A 21,267-nucleotide genomic window follows, 5' to 3' on the forward strand; every position below is an offset into this window, starting at 1 on the left:
CAGCTCAGCATTGTGGAAGGGAAGAGAGGGCTGCTCTAGTCCTGTCCTCCCCACTCCCAGCTTCTAGCCTGAGCCACTGTAGGCATGTGCCTGCAACTTTTCAGTCCAGAGGGGATGTCTGTATGGTTACAAACTGATTCAGCCTAGGCAGGTTAGACTAACCTCCAAAGATTGAATTAATTCAGGCTCAGGCTTTTTGAATGTCTGTCCCTAGCCAACATGGTCAAGTTGTTATGCCCATAGGACCATGGCTGGTCTAATCTTTAGGGAACCTATATTTGGCTTGTGAAGAGAGACTTGGGGCCCTGCTGGGAAGATGAAACCTGGAAAAGATGTGGGTGGGAATTTGGACTTGATTGGTTTTGCTCTGCTTTTTCTGATCATGGGAATGAGAACCTATTCTGGTTTGTCCATAGTTGTTAGCTATGTTCTTCCTGGAGAAGCATTATGGTCAGAGAGAGTAAGCTGGAATGAACCCTGCTTGATTCCCAAATCTCTTGCAGAGACTGCAGGGATAGTAGGTCTGGGCCTCAGTGGGTTTCAAAACACTGTGACTCAATAAACATGAACTCTTAAGATGCTATTTTTAGGGTTAAATATTAACAGTGGAACCATGTGAAATCACACCATAGTATTTTCACACTTTAACCAGGTGTGAAACTGCATGGTTCAGCTGATCTGTCTGTGATGATAAGGTGCGTGTCTTCCCGGGTTCCACAAAATTTAAACAAAGAATATTGTACATGTGCTACAGACACATGCAGCAAGAGCTCAGGGAATTGTGTAGCAACCCACTGTGGAACAAAAGAAGCTTGGGTCCAGAAATGTCAACATTGTACATTACTGTCAGTCTGTGTAAAAGGGTGTAGTGGATACACTGAGAAGAAAACAGGGAGGCACAGTAGGAAACACGATTTCAAAGTGAAGGTAAAATTATATGATGGGAGGGACAGAGGCTTTTATCCAGATGCCAGCAAATCAGTTAGTGAATGAATGTTCTTCTGCCCAGGACACTTGACTAGGCTCCAGGAGGAAAGGTGTTGCCTCAGTGGAGTAAGATGATAGTCATCACGGTACGTGTATGCAGGAAGCTCCCCTTGGGATCTTAAAGCACTCTAAGAGGTGGCAACTATTGGTCCCAGTGTACGGATGGAGTAATCCCCCCAGACCAATTTGAATGGCTTTTTCCAAGAGTAAGATATCCAGCCAGGTGTTGCCTGAATTGCAGACTAAGCCCAGGCTTTCCAGGCTTATAGCTCTGCATTTTAGTTACTGTCTCATATAGATACTCCTCCACAATCTTGGAGCCTCAAAGGCCTATCATTCTTGCAAGGCAACTTCTCAGTGAAGGATACTGACAACAAACCCCTGTCCTGCAGGACAGCTGGCATCCAGCAGAGCTCTATGCTGCTGCAGTTCCACTGAAATCAATGGAGTAATGCAGAGGCTGACCAGGCCTCCCACTATGCATGGTTCCAAGGCATCAGACTGTGATCGGTTACTCAATGCCACGAGCCAGCTCTCAGCAGAGTCTTTTATGTGTCACTTTCCGGTGGCTGCTGGAGGGGCAGCTTCCAGTTTAGATCAGCAGTTCTCAACCTTTTTAGACTCAAGTAACACCTTGTTAGACTCTAAGCATCCCTCGTTAGACTCAAGGTCCCACTCAGAACATCGTGGTTGTGGGGGCAGGGTGTGGACATGTGAGGTCCCCCCATGGCAGCCCCTGTGGGAGGGGAGGGCGCAGGGAGCTCCTGCCCAGCGCAAGCGCTGGTGCCTGGTGGGGCACGGCTCCGGCCAGCACTGGGTGCGGAGGGATGAGAGGTGCAGCCTGCCTGGCCCCTCTATCCTGAGGGCTCCATGTGCACCTGCAGCTGCCGCCCTCGCACAGGGCTGCCCTGCTGGACCCCATGGGGAAGCAGGGGGGACTCCCTCCACTCCTGGTCTGTGGAGCTGTGCAGCAGGGCCTGGAAAGGAATAGCTCCAGTGCAGGGCTTTCCCCAGTTCGTAGCCCCGCCATAGAGGCGGCAGCAGCAGTGGACCGGGAACCGTAGAGCTGGGCCAGCTCCTGCTGTGTTTTGTGTCCTGGGAACCATGCGGCGTGACATGGCATGGAGACAGCTGGCCCAGCCGGGCACCGCATGGGAGCCATGGTTCCCAGCTGCAACACCAGGACACAGGACGCAGCAGGAGCCAGCCTCGCCTCACAGTTCCTCGCTGGCTTCTGCTGCCGCCGGGTCCCAGTCCCACCTGCTGCCACTTCCTCTCCCCCCTCACTGTGGCTGCCACCGCTGCCCTTCCCCTGTTGCTTTCCTTCCTTCCCCACCCACCGCCACCGCTCTCCCCTGCCCCGCTCTGCCCGCCGCTCCCCACCTGCAGCTCCAACATGACGCAGTTCTGGCCACAGGGCCGGGCCGCATGCTGCAGTGGGAGCACCATGCAGCCGCCTGCTGGGCCACGCTGGGTCCTGCTGTGTCGCGATACTTCCCTACCCATCCCCCGCCCATTCTGACCCAAGTTCCCCTCTTGTATGGAGCGAGGCAGGAACAGCCCTAGGGCCCAGGGTCCAGGCCCAGACCCTCCGCTAGGGCAGAAGCTTCCAGGAGGGGGGCTGGGGAGGGAGGCTGGGCTGGTGGGCCTTGCTGCTGCTGGGTCCTGCCACTGTCTCTTCCTGGGTCCTGCTGCTGCTGGCTCCTGTCATCTTTGACAGGCAGTCATGGGAACATAAATATTAATTTTTAAATTTTTTTAGGTGCCCATGGACCGGATAGAATGGCCAGGCGGGCTGGATGTGGCCTGTGGGCCATATTTTGCCCACCCCTGTTTTAAAGTAACCAATGAATCACAGTGCTGATGACAAGGGCAGAGTAGCTCCTTCCTCCTTTTTTTATTTACAGCTCAGCCAGGACTTTAAGGAGAGGCTGCTTACCTCAGAGATCTAATGGGGATCAAAGCTGACTTCGAGGAATTTATTCGAAGAACCTGGTATAAGCAGCATCATTTCCTCTGGGTAGCTGCAAAACACAGTATTCATTGGTGCTAGTCACTCAGTAAGCGTCTCTTTATTTTTCCGTTGCATGGGGTAGTTGTTGGCTAATCAGTGTACTGAAAAAAAGCAAGTTTCCCCATTTTTGGTCATTAGCAGAGGAAGCAGCGGTGCTTTCCACAACGTGCTCTACAGCACACACACTACTCTGAGCATGCTGTGGCGCTTAAAGACTTTTGGCACTCTACTAGGTAGGTTCAGATGTTTTCTTTCCATGCTTGCTTCTGGCTGTTGCGTTGCTGTTGTGGCCTCTTTTAAAAAGTCCCTCTTGTGAGTCGTTGCTCTTCTCTTTTGACAGTGGCTTGTTTATGATCAGAAGGAAAGAGGGGGCTGTCAGCTCCATGGGCTGTGTGGGGTTCAGTTGGAGTGTGCATGTAGATAGATACAGGCCGTTAGGAGACTGACTCACCCGATAGAAAAACAGAACTGTTTCATCAAACTGAAATTCGAAGGTGAGTTGATTGCTCTAGAACTTCTGCTAACCTGGGTCAGTGGAAACTGATAATGTCTTTCTGGGAAAATGTTCCTTCTACTGGAAACAAGTAAAAAGCAGAGTGAGAAACCGTTATGAAAAGAGGTACTTGTTCCTTCACAGATGGCAACAGTTTGTGACAGGTTAAATGAGCACTTTCTTTTGGGTTTAAACTCTGTGGTTGCTAGATCCCCACTTGGGGAAGTGGTATAAAGCAAAAAGCAACTTTAAGGGTTTGATGGGGGACTGGATTTAGGGTAAAGTGGGTTTGGGGATTGAGAAATGGTAGTCTTTGCCTTTTAGCTGGCAGTTTAAGAGTCTGTGCCACTGCTAGCAGTGAGTGGCTAGCAGCTGAGGGATGCTCCTTTGTGTTTGTGAGATGAGCTCACTAAACCTTCTAGCAAGACAGAGCAGCGATTACTAGCCAGCAGGCACTAGCTGTTGATGGTCACAGCAAAGTAACATCAGACAGGAGGTAATGGAAGCCCTAGAGCTGATTCTTCCATCTGGGGGCTGGTTGGGATAGAGTAGGTGATGCTGAGCCCCAGGATGCACCTGTTCTAGGAAGAGCTGCAGGCCCCAAGTCCAGGGCAGTCACCAGCAAGTCCAGAGCCTTTCACCAGCATTGAAGCCAAAGGAGTGTTTTGGTTTAGAGACATGCACTCCATATTTTTAAATGGGGCCAAGCTACTTGTAGGAAATGTCTTGATTGATTTAAGGGGCACATGGGCACCTTTGCATACCGAAGGAACATCGGCCCGAAGCTGCTTCTCCTTAAATATTGGAAGAAGCTAACACTGAAATGAAATTAGCATGAGGTACCTGTGCATTGTGACTCCCTGCTGTTGGGGCACCTGTTTCACCAGTGTGTGAAGTCAAGACATGTGATCACCTAGGAATATAAACACTACTATATATATATTAGTGGCATTTCATTTTAATCATGGAAAACTATGGATTTTGGGTTACTTTTTTAAATCTGAAAATTAGGGATTTTTTTTTAAATCAGAGAACACCAGGATCCTTGGTGATCACACATCTAAAAGCCACATCAGTGCTAACACTCTGGTTACATCTTTCAGCTGCTTTCATTGAAGCCACCCTTTAGCTGGCAGATGACTTGGAAGCTAATGGAACAAATATGGATCACACCAGTTTTCACCACAGTGTCTAAGTGATTTAGGAACAGACTTCTAGGGTGTCTAAGTGATTTGGGAACCTCAGTCCTATTGAGAAGTTTTTACCCAGCATCACATAAGGATACTGGAGAGTCAAAATCCTGTGGACAGATATTGTCCCACAATACCAGGCCTGAGAATTGTTCTTTTAAATTAGCTTAACCTCATTCACAGTGACTGTGGTGCATTAGTTGCATTAATGACAGTAATGATTGCAGACCTGCACTGGGAATACACAAGCCCATCATGTTATTGTGGTTACTGAGACATACCCATGGCATTTGGAGATTAGCAGCTCTTCGGCAACAGGAAAGAACAAGTCAATTCTGTCCTTGCTAACTTTTGTGCAGTCCAACCCCCGCTTGTTTAGACTAGGTTGAAGAGGTAGATGGGAGGAGAGTTTGGTGCAGGATGCTTTGGCAGATTATTAATCTAGAGACAGATACAAAAATATAATGCAATACCAGATGAGTAAAGATTCATTTTGAGAAAAGGTCACCACCAGCTTGATGACTTGTGCTAACTTACTACAGTTCATTTAATCATATGCCCAGAAGTGCAGGCTACATTCAGACCTAGTGTAGGTGGGGACATTTCCACTCATGTCAAAGAGTTGCACATCCTTGTATCAAGTTTTGCTTCTTCCCACCTGGATGCCATGTGTGTTGCATCATGAAGAATAAACATGCTCACAAGGTGCTGAGCTCTGGCAATGGCCAGGTGTGTCCTGGCTATTACAACTGCTTGGAAATGGGATTTGTATCCCATCAAAATGTTGGAGCTAGAGACAGAGTGTTCCCAGGATTAGGCAAAATAGCAGAATCTTTTCTTTTTTAGTGGGACTGATATTGAGAAATCTTTGATTTTGCATACAAGCAAATGTTTCTACAGCCCAGTGGCCTGACTGCTGGGTGGGTACTCTTCCCAAATCCCCAGCTACCCAGTGTGTTAGCTGCCTGGCTGCCTTGGAAGCCAGTTACCTGTGGAGCAGCCAAGTGCTGGAGGCCAGCTCCTTTAAAAGCCAGACAGTTCATTAGTTTCATAGTTTCATAGTTTCTAGGGTCAGAAGGGACCTGAGTAGATCATCTAGTCTGACCCCCTGCCACGGCAGGAAAGAGTACTGGGGTCAAATGACCCCAGCAAGATGTTCATCTAACCTCCTCTTAAACACCCCCCGGGTAGGAGCCTGCACCACTTCTCTTGGAAGTTGGTTCCAGATCCTAGCCACCCTGACTGTGAAGTAGCACCTCCTGATATCTAGCCTAAATCTACCCTCTGCCAGCTTGTGACCGTTATTCCTGGTCACTCCTGGTAGTGCTCAGGGGAACAGGGACCCCCCAGTGCCTGCTGGTCCCCTCTGACTAGTTTGTAACAGACCACTAGATCCCCCTCAGCCTTCTCTTGTGGAGGCTGAACAGGTTCAGGTCCTGCAGCCTCTTCTCGTAGGGCCTGCCCTGCTGCCCCTGATCATGTGAGTGGCCCCACTCTGGACCTTGCTGACCTGATTTCTGCTGTATGTTTCAACACAAGCAAAATGTTCATGCAGAACATTTTGACAATAACGAACCAGCATTTTCCAAACGGTGGCAGCTCTTTTATTGGAAAAACTTTGCCCTGCTTTATGGGTGCTACCAGATGCGATAATTTCCCAGAGATTGTGTTTAGTTCAAGAACCAGTTGGCTGCAACTTGTCATTAAAGCCAACAGAGGGAATCTTGGTAGGCATGAGAGAAACCGGCGTCTGAGGAAGTGATTTCTGGTGGGTGTCTTATAGTCCAGCTACTGAGCTAATGCAATGTCTATAGTTTTAGTATGTGGAATTAGAGAATTGACTCTGGGAAACCCAGCACGTTTTTGACAGGAGACTCCTGGGTTGTTGGTGCCTAGACTTGTATCCACCAGAAGTTTAAATTACTGGGCCGAGTTCTGGGACTTGGGCCACAGGGGCCAGAGAAGAGGACCAGAATGGTCTCTCCAGACCTTCAAATCCAGGAACTGTGTGCAAGAACTTATTAGGTATCCTGGGAAGGTACATGCAGGTGGGATCAGAGCCTGTCACCTGCCTCTCCACTTGTAATGTCAAAGTCTTTATGTCAGGATGATGGTAATAGTCCCAGGGCAGAAACCAGTCTACATCGCTTAGCTTCATCTCCATCATTTACAGCGTCAGTAGGCCTTCCTGCGGGGTTGGATGGACACTGGGAGCTGCTTTACTCCAGCCTCTGGCACATTCCACGTAGGACCCGAACTTCCACCTTCCAGGAAGCCAACCCTTGTCTCAGCAGGTCACCTGAGCATGAAGCCCCAGGGAAGAGCATTACAGATTAAATGATTCAGGGGAAAGGAAAATGAGTCCTTCTTATGATCTAAGAGATAGAAAAAACCCATAGGGACTTTAACTGGCTTCTTAAGAAGCCGGCATGTAACTATTCAGTAGACTAGAGCACACCCCCGCCAGCTAGCCCTAAATAGCAGTTGGAAAGGTAGTTTCCAGCTCCCTGGACACACTAGAATCTGCTTGCTTGGGACTAGTCAGCTTCCCTCCGGGCATCCTCTCCAGTTGTTGTGGGCCCCCAGTTGCTTGTGGGCAAGTATCATTGTGAAATTTGCTTGCAAACACGCAGGAGAACATCCGAGTCCAAAGTGAAGCTGAATTTTTATTAGTGCTTTAGTCCCTCTGTGTCCCAGATTCATCACTGCATTTGAACTGACATCTACCTCTGCCAAGGTCTCAGAGCTGTAGCTAAAATCTAGATAATCCAGAAACATGTAACTGCATTATGCATGTCATGTTCTGTGCAGCTAGTAGGCTTGCTCAGCCATTTCCAACTTTAGAATAGACACTCTGTGCTTTGATCTCATCAGTGTTCAGAGGGTGGTGTTTACCCAGTAGCTGATGAGAGATCTTTGAAGGAAAAACAGGTATGTGGTACTTTTTCTTCCTTCCAATGAAAGGATCCAGTTTCCAGTTAGAATCTGTCACTGTTAGATCCAGGGTGTTCGAGGTGGGCTAGAGAATCTCAATGCCTTCCTACTATGTGCAACAACTGATGTGATTCTTTCCCACTCTTCTCCAGCTGTAGCTCAGAATCTCTTCATCTTATGCATGGAGCCAGTGAACTCCAGCTGTGCCTCTTGCCAAAGGTGCCCCAAAGACCCACTAAGCAAAATCAGAGCTCAGACAAGGCTGATGGAGAGGCAGGCCCGCGATCTTTCCAACTCCTATGTAAGTGGTGCAGAATGTAGTGCTATCATTTGCCTTCCAGGGGACATGGCTGGTTGGGGGAAGTCTCACAGGTGACACTCCCAGTCTGTACAGAGGACAGGGCTCTCTGCCAGCCCTAGGAGTTCAAGGACAACTTTAAAAATCAGGAGAGGGAAGCTATGCTGGCTTCGTGTTTCAGACTGGTACAGACTGATGTATACAGACAGGTCGGGACCAATGGACCTAAAACGATCTCCCTACCTATAGGAAGCTTTGGGACTGGGAGGTGTCCTGTGGAATTACTCTTTGTCATAGTTTGGTGGAACAATTAAACCCCCTTACATATTTGCTGAACCCTGTGTATAGCATATAGGGGCCTCTTCTATCTCCTTCCTCAGAAGTGGAAAGATGCCTCTTGGCTTTGGAGATCCATGCTTCATTTGCTGTGTCCAGCAACATGGTGACTGTTGCAGAGACATATAGTGATTCTGAGATTGTCCTATCCAACAAAGGCATAGGGCTTTTATCCTGCCCTTACCAGGGGGACAAGAAATTACACAAAGCCTTATACCATGCAATGGGATAGAGTCAGTAAGACTGTCTGAAACTGCAGCTTGGTGTGCCGGAAGTCTTCAGGATGTGCGTGTGTGGTCGGGTGGGTTAAACTGTATGACCTAGTCACTTTCCCTCAAGCCAGAAGATTCCTTCAAAACCCATCAATGCTTCCCAGCGCTCTGGGCAGAGTGTGTGTGTGGAAAGGCATTCACAGATGGATGAATCACAGATCACAGGAATGTTCAGACATGCCGGTGCCTCCAGCTCGTGTCTTCCACCTGGATGTATAGTTATCAAACACTTGTTGGCCCATATCTGTTCCTTTCAATGGCACTGTTGATTCCATTTCTACACACAGCCCCCCACAGGATGGCTTAGTGATTTAAGCTTTGCCTCTGACGCACTCACATTCTTAAGAGCACCACTGACTTGTAGCCCAGCAGGAGCAGCATAGCCTTCTAGCCTTCCCTGCTGTAGTAGGAGAGCTGGGATGCAAGGAATTTAGTGTGGGAGTCTTCATACAAAGTTATTGAAACCACAAGTCTGCATGGTCTGTATAAACACAGAGCTGGGATTCTAGTTGTGTCCTCAGCCAAAATTATCCCCTTCTCCTGCTGTTGTGCAGCATGCCGGCTGCTACTCTCCACCCCAGAAGCAGCTGCATCTCCACTATATTGAAACCACGTGTAGTCAGTAAAACACTTGCATCCCTCCAGCACAAAGACTGCAATAGAGAAGCACGGTCCTGTGACCAAAGCACTAATCTCAGAACCACCAGGGATTGAATCCTTGCCTAGGTTACCAACCTGCAGAGTTGCTTTATCTCTTTATGTATCTTGATTTCAACATCCATAAAATGGAACCAACAATGCTGGCTTACCTTGGTGGGTGGTTATGAAAATTAATTCATTAATGTTAGCCAAGAGTGTTGAGATTCTAAGTGAGAAGATGCTATCTTTTCCAAAGATAGTATGTTGCCATTAATTTATAATGATTTATTGGCCATGTGACCTGCTCTGTCTCCTTTACACTGGTTTTCTTTGCATGTATTTTTTGTTTTCCTATCCAGGTGATTCACCAAGGATTGCACAGAAATCATATTAACACCCTCTGCCATGAGGTGGTGCCTGGGTTTCCAAAGGGGACGATAGTAACTCAACCAGAAATGGACATGCTCCAACAGCTATACAGGACTATGGTGTACATGAACCAGTCATTTCAGGTTATCAGGGAGCATCAGCAGGATCTGAATGAACCAGATGCCGTACTGCTTCAAGAGCTCCGACATGCTCACCTGGCCGTGAGAGGGCTCTTGTCCAATATTGTCTGTGCTTTTTGTGTCCAGGGGGCCTCCCCCAGTCCTGTCACCATCCCAGAGAGGCCTACAGTGACAAAAGCTTTCCAGCAGAAGATAGAAGGATGCAAAGTGCTCTGGAACTATGCTAGGTTTATGGAGAGACTGACTAAGAGTCTTAGGGAAAACAGAAAGCAGGTACGGAGAACCAAAATGGGAAGGCGGCAAGGCAAAAAAAAAAAAGCATCCCCAGGTTGCTGACTGAGCCAAGCTGGTGACACAGACTGCCCCAGACTGCTGTTGCCCAGGCTCAGTGACAGGAATGTCCAGCTTCTTTAATCCTGAGAAGCACCAGGACCAAGCTAAGCCCAGGTACACCAGGCCTGTCTGTCATCTCCTTCTCTGGGCAGCCATGTCACATCCTACTTCCCCAGATATGTGAGCTAAGGCAAACAGCCCCAAGGAGCTGGATTTTCAAAAGTACTCAGCACCCAGGAGGAACCATGCTCCTCAGTGTGGGGATGAACCTCGGTCTTGTTCACCACGACTGGTGTGAGAGTCTCCAGAAGTCCTCCCTGGGTATAAAGAAGATGCTGTGTTGTTCTTTGGGATGTGCTAACCTTATAGCCTACCAATACCTCTCTGCAGGACTTCGGCCCAGTTAGACTTTAGGCCCAGTTCAATTTTTTCTGTGATAGGCATAGTGAATGTCTTGGAGTTATATTTTTCATGCTGGTACCAGCGAGAAGAGGAGCAGGTTTAGTATCTGCTTAGTTATTCCCAGCAGCTCAGTGCCCGTCCAGCCTCCCAGCATGAAAAGCCATTATTTCTGTGGCCAGTCAGAGCAACCTATTACCCTCGGTCGAGGCAAGTCATTTATTTCTGGTACTGTTGAACAGCTACTGTGTTTCATTGTTACAAACAAGAGGAACAGCCTGAATCATGGCTGGCTGCAATAATCATCTGACAAATCAGGGACTCTTTCCATTGTTTATCCAAACATAAGCCATAGAGATAGCTGGACCCTGTATTAGCAGTTACAGCTGTACAAAGCAAGTACAGATTGCTATTGGGAATGATAATACTTTGCCCCTAAGTTTGTGTAAGTATAAATAATGATGCAAGATGCAGGGTGGGAGGAACCAGACCTCCAGTCACATGCTCCTGTGGAGATAATTCTGTTGGGATCACCAGCAGCATAATTTATTGAAAAAAAATTACTATTAATTTCTAATCACTGAATCAGGTATCAAATGCAAATTGTCATTTCCTCATTGGTTTATAAGACATGACCCTCTTTTTGGGTTCTTGACTATCTCCACTAAAAGGTTCATATAACACATGCACGTGGACGCACACACACACACCTATCACAAGGGAAAGACTATCAGGCAGTCTGGAGGAAAACGTTCATAATGTGGGGAACTAAACACACCCAAAACTTTATGACCTTTGAATTTCAAGATTCGTTGCTGCCTATATTTTTTATATGGACCTCAAACGATGTTCAGTGTCTTTTTCATTATGTAGGTATATCATACAGGTTAGAAAGAGAGCAGGTTTGTAGTGGGAGGTCTTTTCTGCACTCCTGAATTAATTCCACTTGAAATGGAGCTCACACGTTGACTGAAACTTTCTTTGCACTGAATCATCATTAAAAACGGGTCAAGTCCAGGGAAAGAGGCCCTGGTGGAAGTGTTGCTGACATAAGCCAAACTGCCTTTCTCCTTTCCAAAAATTCTGTGCAGCTTTGCAGAGATAATTCATTGCTACAAGGTTTGGGATGTTTGCTGTAGAACAGACTAGATTCAGAAAGAGCCTGTAGAGTCAATGTTGAAGACCTGTTTGGGTGTTTCAACCCAAGTTCAATTCAGTGAGATGATTCTGTACTTAGTACAGTTGTTCAATACTTAGTACAATGTGGTGTAACAAAATGCAACAGAAACAAAATGACAACAGCTTCCACTTAGTTTGGGTTGGCATCAGCATAGTCACAAGTTACTGGCCAATAGAGAATTTGGTCTGAGGTACAGAAACCTAAATTGTACATGAGGTGAAGAGTTTATGTAAAATCACCCGCAGCACAAGGCCGAGAGTTGGGCAAGTAGTCTTGCTAATTCAGTCTCAAAACTTTGGCTTCCTTGGAGTAAGTCCTGTTTTGCTCTAATATAGGACAACTGGATTCTGGGAGGCACATTTATATTGCTCACTTGCACGGCACAGATCAGAGTATGAGGTTATTTAGGGCTGGCAGCAGTGACTGTCCAAATTGAACTTGTTTTTATAATCGGCTTGATTTTCCAGTGATTCAAAGGTCCAGTGACCCAGCCTGACTAAGTCACTGTGTCGCAGGGGGTGAGTGTCTCTCTAGCTAGAATCCAACGACAACCAGCACATGATCTTAGCATATGGTTACTCTCTGCCTGCCCTTTGTTGTTCTTTCCTGCAAGGTTTTTATAGTTCACAACCAAAAGACCAGATCTTCTACTTCTACTTGCTCTAATTCCATAGATTTTGATAGTCACAGAGTGCATCTACATGTGCAATTAATTTGAAGCAATACATTCTGGAGCAGTTTGAGTCAGAGTAAACTACTCCCAGGCATAGCATCTACATGTGCACCTGGGACAGCAGCAATTTGAACAAGGATAGAGCAGTTTATGCCAGGGCTGGGAGCACAGGGGCAGTCCCAGATGGCAGCAGTGGGCGGTGGGCAGCAGAGGAGCTGGCTGGGGCATGAGGATGCTGAAAATGCAGAGTTGTGTGGCTAGGTGTGGCTAGGTGGCAGGCAGGAGTCTGGTCCCTTGCTGCCTGGGCTGATTTATGCCCATCTACACTTGGTTTAATCACAGTTAATTAACCTGCAGTAAGATAGTAGAGTCCCAAACATTACTATCTTATGGCGGCATTAATTAGTTTACTGTGGCCTAATACTGCTGCACATATAGACAGTGGCACTTTACTCCACAGCTAATTAGTCTACTCCATAGTTAAGTGCCTGTGTCGACATGGCCACAGTGGTTAATACCAGCCAAGCATGTGGCCTGGTCTTTTACACTGCCATCAAGATTACTTGAGCAGAATTTAAACTCATCACTAGTATCTGGGAGCGTATCTGCTGCTGGTGCTGTGTTGCTGTCTTATGGTATTACCACATGATACCTGCACAGGGTAGGATGACACTGACTCCAACTTAATGATCTCTGACCTGTGACAACCATCACACCATGGTTTAAACTAATTTATAGAGCAATATTCATACAGTTTCTGTATTTATTAGATGAAGTGATTTAATTTAAAATATCTCTGCACTGGAATATCTATTTAAAACTGATATTTTAATATATATATATATTTGTCTATGTTTTTAATATGTTAAAATGTGTGTAAGCATATTTTATTTATGGATTGAAATATTTTTCTATTGTGGGCAAGGCCTACTATGCATTCATTTCCAGGAGGTGTAAATTATACCCATTTATTTTTGTATAACAAGATTTTTGATTAAGTAAAGTAATGACTGTCCCAAATAGTTGTCTGCTCAGCTTAGTTGGTAAAGAAGTAGCTAAAAATATGGGATGGGTCAGCACACCATCTAATTCACTTCTGCCTTTTGGCTAGCAGGGATTCACCTGGAAAGGCTGTGGACACATCCAGATGAACACACACATGCGGGTCACAACACCTCAAACCTGTTTGAGGTGCCACAAGCCACATGTGGTGCCTCATTTTATGTCACAGTGTAACTGTGTGCAAATTTGATACCAGGAACTCTTGGTATTAAAAAAAAAAAGTAGGAAGAAAAAGTATTATGACACATGGTCCAGGAGCATGTGCCAAAGCAACTGGAAGATGGATCCTCCAGGCAGATGCTGTCTATGCTGGCCAGAGCATCTCCCCTCCTTTAGGACCACCCAGGTTCCTCCAGCCTGCTAGGAGCCGGGAGAAGCAGAAAACAGGTAGTTTGCCCAAAGCAATGCATTTTGCCATGCACTGCAGGGGCATGTGCAGCAGCCAATAGTAGTGGCATAAATTTGTGCTGCTATTTTTTGTGCCACTGCAAGTGGATGCCCTTGTGTGTGGGGACACAGTCCGTGAGTCTAATATTGGGTGCTGCACACTGAAAGTGATACAGAAAGAGACTTGTAAAAGCACCTAATCTCTGAAAGTCAAGCTGGGTGTCTTCCCTCTAGTGTAACATCGGCATGTCATAATAGTTTCACAGGACCATTTCTGCCCACACCGTTAACGGGTTTCTTGCCAACCTGTAAGCAATGGGAAATTAGCAAGCAGTTTTGTTGGTAATGCATGAGCAGGAAGAGAACCCAGTTCCTTTTCTTCTGCAGTGGAGGAAACCCAGATAAAACCTTCCCTTAGTCACTGAAGTCAGCAGATACAATTTAAAGTGCCCTGGGCAGATCTTTTGTGTGAGCAGGGGGATTTTTTTACATAGATATTTTTAAGAGTAGATCAATACTTCCAGTTTCTGAGGTACACACCTTCAAGCCTATCTCTGGACAACCTGTTCTATATCCAACCACCCCCGAACAATGAAACGCTACAAAATCTGGCTGTCATGAAGAGCTTGTTTCTTTCCTGCTAGAGTAGTCTCCCAAAGTCAATGGGAGATTTGCCTGAACAGATGGTCCATCCATGCTAACTGTTTTTCTTAGGTGTTCCCCATAATCATAGTTTGCCATTCCCTAATGAAAAAACAGTTCCATGGATGTCAGGTTGGCCTGAGTGCATTTGACGGAATTGGAAATTCACTTCTAATTCCCCTGTTTTCCTAACTTGTGTAATCATTCATCTTACCTGTTAGGGAAGGAAGTGGCCATTGTTGAGAAATACAGCATAGCAGAGATAACGGCTGGAGCTACTTGGGAATGTAGGAATTGCCAGAGTGGCTTGAAAAAGTGATCCATCCTGTCTGTGGCAGTGGCTATTAGTAGATGCTTCAGAAAAAAGTCATACATTCCCTACAATGTTCAAAGGGAAAGCTTCTTCCTAGTCCTACTGTTTGGAGACTGGGTTATCCTCTGCAACATAAAAGTTTCCAAATTTTTTGGTTTGGGAGAGGGAAAAATAACAGAAACACAGCATTTACTCAACTAAATCAGGACACTGGTTTGCTTTGGCAGCTGGAGATATGTGGTAAGCCGCAAAAGCTGTTAGTTATTCTAGACAAGGGGGTTTGGCCTGCATCTCTGGTACCTCCTTCTGAAAGAGTACAACTTTGGCGGATATTTCTACAAAACTGAGGATCTTTCCAGCTAACTGGCTTTCTCACATACCTCTAGTAATGAGACAACTCTACTACTAGCAGGGAGGAGAATTAAGGTACAAATACATGGCATGATTAGTATGGAGTATTTTACCCCATATTTTACTGTGTGGTAAATTCACTGTAGTAAGGAGTGGACACATTACCAGCTCTCAAGCTAGCTGCCTGATATTACAGAGCCTGGCTAATAGATGGGAGGGAATTAGTTTGCATTGAGCAAAGAACTACCCACAGGATGAATCTGCCTAAGAGACCTGTGATGGACCTTGTGGAAAGGGCAAAAGGCTTGCTGATTGGTGTTGTCCAGGCTGGAGAACCAGACACCAGCCTACACATCTCACATAGACACCTTCCCACAAGGTAAAGTTATTGCACATTTTTCAAGGAATATCTTTATGCTGGATTTAAGTGATCTGCTCTGTACTTGCATCTCCCTGAATCTTGTATCTCCCTGCTCAGCATTCCTAGCTATGAGGCCTCCTATGCCCTGAGCGTCCAATCCTGGTTTTCCCAGACTTGATAAAGAAAAGTATATAAGATCAGAGTAGCCAAAAAACCTAAGGGTTGAAGAAGTCCTCATTGTGCAGATACCTGTTATAGCTCTGCAAATTGTTACCTTTGGCTGTTTTAGAAGGTAATGGAGAAGAGGCTACATGTGCTAGCTGGGGCAGTTGGTGATAGCTGTCTTAGTAGAAGCTTGTCTTTTACTGTTACTTTCAATACGCTGCATTATAGTTTGTGGACTCTGGCTATCTGACTTGTTGATCAAGGTACCAGACAACACACCTAGGATAAGGAGACTCGGGTTCCAATGTCCACTAGAGTTGGAGTAAGGACATGAACCCACAGCCCAAGGAGGTTCCCTAAATCCAGGTTGCAGGGTGTTCTGGGTTAGGTTACTGTCAGCCTCTTCTGTACAGCTGTTCTACTTTATTTACTTTATTGGAACAGAGAGAGAAATGGGACATAGGGAAGAGCTACAAAAAGGTCGTTTTCAGGGCACCCACCTGACCCTATGGGAGACCTGGGTTTAAGGTCCTACTCCAGATCAGGTAGGGCAGAGTTTAAGGCAGGCTTCCCATAGGCTAGGTGAGTACCATAGCCACTAGACTATTCTGGTGAGAGAGATAAACTGATTTTTTTTCTCCAGATTTTGTGTGTATTCCATCCAGTTTAGGCATGCTCTGAGCACACCCACAGAATCAGGCCAAACTGACAAGAGAGGCAGGGAAATACCTAATTTGAAGAGAATGGTGTGTCTACATATGCAATTAATTCAAAACAATAAACTCTGCAGCAGTTTGAGCTGAAGTAAACTCCTGGGTACAGTGTCTACACATGTAGCTGGGACAACAGCAATTTGAGCTAGGGCAGAGCAGTTTATGGCAGGGCTGCTCCTGTCCTGCTCTGCCTCTGGCTCCAGGTGGTGGCATTGGGTAGTGGAGGGGCTGGCTAGGGCACCAGAGTGCTGAAAGTGTAGAGCTGTGTAACTAGGCAGCAGGCAAGAGTCTAGCCCCTTGCTGCCTGGGCTGACCAGGTGCAATTTATGGTTTGGGAGAGGGAAGTGTCTACATGTGTGTTTAATTACAGTTACTTACTCTGCCATAAGATAGGACTGTCCCTGACAGTACTGTCTTACAGCGGTGTTAATTAGTTTACTGCAGCCTAATACCATCACATGTACAGACAGTGATGCTATACTCTGCAGCTAATTAATCTACTCCACAGTGGGCGCTTCTACGTGTGTGCATTTACTGCACTGTAACCAGAATTACTGTGCAGTACAGGCACTTGTTTACACGTATATGCCTGTACTTTACAGTAAATGGCAACTTATGCTGATCTGAGTGTGAATTTGATACTTGCATCATGCAGGTATCAAATATATGCCTGATTAGTTACTATACAGTAATGCACATGTAGATGCCTTACTACACAGTAACACTGTGTGTGTGGACTAATTTAGGATTAACTTTAGTCCAAGTCAGTCCAAACACAGCATTAATGTGCTTGAATGCCTGCATGTATAGATACCAGCCTATTCCCAATTACTGCGCAGTAATTTACTGTGCAGTAAATTTAAGCCAGCATAAATGCATGTGTAGACACACCCAGTAAAGTGCATGTGTAGACATGGGCACAGTTATGGGTAAGGCATCAATGTATTCTGGCAATTGCCAGCTATTGAATTGGCCTGTTGGGGGTCATTACCAGCCGGGAATGCTCCCAGCAGCCTTGAGTATATCCTAAGATCAGGAAGACATAAAGATGTCATAAAGACCTCCCTTCCTCTCACAGCTTTGCCAGAAACTTCTCCAGCCCAGCTTAAGAGAAAGCCCAGCAGAGTATACTAGAGAATGGGTGAAGATCACACTTTTAGACTAACCTGCAAAGATTGAATCAACTTTAGCTCAGGCGTTTTGAATGTCTGTCCCTAGCCATATTCACTAAAACCCCACCTCCTTTTCTGCAGTACTGTAGCTTGACCACTTATTCTCTTTTTGTAGTTATGCATTTGCTTATTGAATTTCAACTGATTTGTTTCAGACCATTTTTCTAATTTATCCAGGTCACGTTGAATCCTAATCCTATTGTCCAAAATATCTGCTGACCCACCCAGTTTGATGTCATTTGCGAATTTACTAAGTTTTCAGTTAATCTTCTGAGTCATTAATGAAGATACTGAATTGTACTGAAACCAGGACATAGCCCTGGGAACCCAACTTGATACCTTTTTTCTGGTTAGACATTGAGTCATTGATGATTACTTTGTGAGCATAATTATTCAATCAGTTATGCACAAGTGGTTTCACCTTATTTCTTATTTATGAGCATGTAATGAGGGACAATTCCAAGAACCTTGCAAACAACAAGTCAAGTTGTATCTGCTTTCCTTGCAACCACAGAGCCGGTGACATTACTGAAGACAGAGATCAAATTGGTTAACCATGACTTACTCTTGACAAATTCATGGTAATTGTTCTTCATCAGGTTGACATTCCATAGGAAATAGATACTTAGGAACAGATTCTTTGATGATATGCTTTAGTACTTTTAGGTGTACAGTAGTTGGACTGAACAGTCTTTATTTCCTCTATCCTCCTTATTACTTTAAGGGGTTTTTTAAGATTTATTTTCATAAATATTTGCTTTTATTACATTTTAAATATTTAAAAATATTTGCTGTTTTTCATTCTCCTGGAATCTCACCTGACCTCCATGGGTTCTTGAAGAAAACAGCCAATGACTTCTGCAAGTACCTGAGCCAGTTCCTTGAGTACTGTAGGTTAAGTGCCCAAGCACCCTACATGGTGCATAGGAAGAGTTAGGTACCCAAGGATGAAATCCTGAGGATGCACCTAAATGAGCCAGGAGCACAACAGAGATACCTTAGTCACTACTGTTGCTTTGTATATGTTGTGTGCCCACTTCATTTCTCCTAAACCACAGGGCACTGTGGAGCTTGGTCTTACCATGGCTCAGTACTTTTGAGGATCAATCTATTAATGTCCAGGCTAAGTTTGGCCACCCCTAGCAGAAAGAATAGCAAAAGAAAGAACACATTAATATCCATTAGATTGAAATAACACAGTGAAATGAGATCTGGTGCTCTGGGCTCAGGGGTGCTTGGGGAACTAAGTATCCTGGGATATAGTTTCATGGGAGAAAAATGTTGACAGTCTTAAGGTCACAGTAAAATATGTGGGTGATCTGGGAAACATGGACTAAAATTAGCTTTGAGTCCCAGGAACAGGACAGAGATACTGGCCATGTCTGTCTGTCTGGTTTCCCCCCTAATCCCAAGCCTGACAGAATAAGGCAGAGCAGACAGGTTGTCAGTGGCCCTAGGTAGACCTTAACTTCCTTCCCCCTGCTTCCCTTGTGCCACTGTCAGACTCCGCAGAGAAAAGAGCATAACCATAATTCTGGGCTACACACATCAGCAGTGGACTCAGGGTGAGGAGGAAGACTGTTTAGCTACCTTCTGCCTTGAGGCAGCCCCTCCATGTCAGAGCTGAGGTGCACTGAGATAGTGCAGTGATATGGAAGCTCCTTGTATTGTATCTGTATGTGGGCAGAGTAGATTTTACCATCTTTTTGCTAGCTGTGCATTCACATCAAGCAGTGATTGCTAATACCTACAGGAATGAAGACCCTACGTTCCTGTCCTGCTCTCTATCTCCTGGTATCAATGAGCACTAACTCTGTAGACATCAGAGCAAAGCTGGAACCCCAAGCAATGAGCCAAGAAGATGACCTCATGAATAGGGGGCTTGATCCTCAGCTGGTAGGCACTGACTTCAATGGAGCTGTGCTGGTTTACTCCAGGTGAGGGGATGTCTTAGATCAGAAACTCACCTGACCAATGGTGGCAACTATAAAGTGCCTGATGAGAACTACATTCAGGCACTGGAGCCTCAAATCTAACCCATTCCCATAGTGCCTTGGCCCTCATCATTTACCTTAGTGGCTTTGCAATGGATATCAAATTTTAGACTGTCATTCTAGCCTTATCCCTCAATGCCATTGTTTATAGGTTGTTTATAGCTTGTTCTGTCATTCAGTTGCTGTATTCTATATGAATAAATAAATAACTGGGATGGTAGTATTTTAAACCCACTTTGGACAAGTGCCATTGGTGCAGGGCACTGGGAATCAAGGTCCCTCTTTCCTTGAGGCATTTGTCCTCCTATTCTTGGCTTTGAACAAGCTTCAGAGCTTTGCCGTGATGCCTTGGAGTACCTTACATGGTTGCTTTGGGCCTGATCTGCTTGTTAGTTATGCTGGTGTAAAGCAAGAGTAACTCTCAAATCAGTGTAGTCAAACTGGTGTAAATGAGAGGAGAATCCAGTCAGCTGAGTCAGAAGTCCTGGACCATGCACCATCCAGTCATGAGGACAAGCAAAGTCAGTTGTTCCCTTATGTCTGATCATGGTCACTGAGCACTGCCCAGATCAGAGAGCTGGAGGATCAGCTGGCGTCTATGCGAGTCAGCCCCTGGGAACATCACAGTTAGGTGGCAGTGGCAGGGATCAGAGGGAAGTAAACTCTTCTGTCTCGCCCAGAGCCATCACTGACAACTCCCTCTTCGATTCTTCTGGGGAACTGCCAAGCCTGATGGCACAACGTCTTTCCTCCGCTGCCCCAGCAGCTCAGATCTTTCACTCACAGCTTTCCAGCTCAGCCAATTCCCAAAAGAGTAACTGAGAAAGGACAAGAGAGGGCAACAGCAGTTCCAGGGAGGAGTCCACCCATCCTCTAGAAAGAGGCAGCAACTGGAGAGCCAGGCAAGATGTTATAATGAAACATCCAGTTTCAGCCTGCATTGCAACTAGTGATTGTGCTGTGTCCCTTGGGCTGAGTGACTGGATCCATGCTCTGTCTGGTGCTCTCTCCCGGCTCTCCTCAGTGGACGCTGTCTTCATGAGCTCTGAATGCAATGATTGAGGTAATCTGTTTTCTTCATTAGCTGGTTGAGGCATCTTCACGAGTAGGGCACAACTGGAAACTCACAGTAGAGCAAGCCAAGGTGCTCTTCTAAAATGCTTACCTGCATCTTTGCAGCTCACAGTCAAAATGTGGTATGGCTTTGCAGGGTCAGACGGCAAAGTAATTTTTCAGAAAGGTGGATTCAGGAGAGAGGGCTTGCCAAGGGTGTCTTCCTCAGAAAAGCAGATGGGCGGCAAGTAGGTCAGTAACAGGAACCATTGAGAAGCAAAGGCTGAGAGCTTGGGTGCAAAGGAGTACTGAGCAAAGTTCTCCCCAGAAAAAGCAGAAAGCCATGCAAGTAACACTTGGGAAAACTAGGTAAGCTTTGTTTGAAGAAAAGGAGATAAAGGGGGTACGATAGCAGTTTCTGAATGCTTGAAAGTCTGTCATAAAGAAGAGGGAGAACACCTGGGCAGGTTTAAATTGCAGCAAAGCAGAGTTAGAGTGAATCTCAGGAAAAAAACTCCATTACTGAAGCATAGTAGGATAATGGCACAGGCTGCCCAGGGATGTTGTGACACCTCCTGTCTTGGAGGTTTTCAAGGAAAAGCTGGATAAGCTTTTGTCTGGAGTAGTTTAGGAATAGCACATCCTGCATTCACGCAGGGTGTTGGATTAGCTGGACCTTGAGGTCCCCTTCAACTCAGTGACTCTGATTCTAACACTAAGTGCAGAAATCATCACCGAGCCTGAGTGAAGAGCCCGCTAGGGGAGGTCAGGGTGGACTGGAGCTGCTAGGTGCCCAC

At 45.9% G+C, this 21,267-nt stretch overlaps 1 protein-coding gene across 2 annotated transcripts in view; it reads left to right on the plus strand.

Moving 5' to 3' along the window:
- LOC149857518 (leukemia inhibitory factor-like) overlaps positions 1-13,269 on the plus strand; it is a 35,521-nt gene extending 22,252 nt beyond the window's left edge. Inside the window, exons 1-3 of one of the 2 annotated variants that reach the window (XM_090061965.1) lie at positions 3,405-3,495; positions 7,771-7,919; positions 9,523-13,269. In XM_090061965.1, the coding sequence (XP_089918091.1) occupies positions 7,800-7,919; positions 9,523-10,008 (606 nt within the window). In that variant the 5' untranslated portion in view covers positions 3,405-3,495; positions 7,771-7,799 and the 3' untranslated portion in view covers positions 10,009-13,269. Of the gene's footprint in view, positions 1-3,404; positions 3,496-7,770; positions 7,920-9,522 lie in introns of those variants that run through there. The other variant, XM_090061964.1, reaches the window with a different exon arrangement.
- The last annotated feature ends 7,998 nt before the right edge of the window (positions 13,270-21,267 follow it).

Source organism: Crocodylus siamensis, chromosome 9 (genome assembly GCF_052110815.1).
Source record: "Crocodylus siamensis isolate JL-2025a chromosome 9, ASM5211081v1, whole genome shotgun sequence".
NCBI classification, from domain to species: domain Eukaryota; kingdom Metazoa; phylum Chordata; order Crocodylia; family Crocodylidae; genus Crocodylus; species Crocodylus siamensis.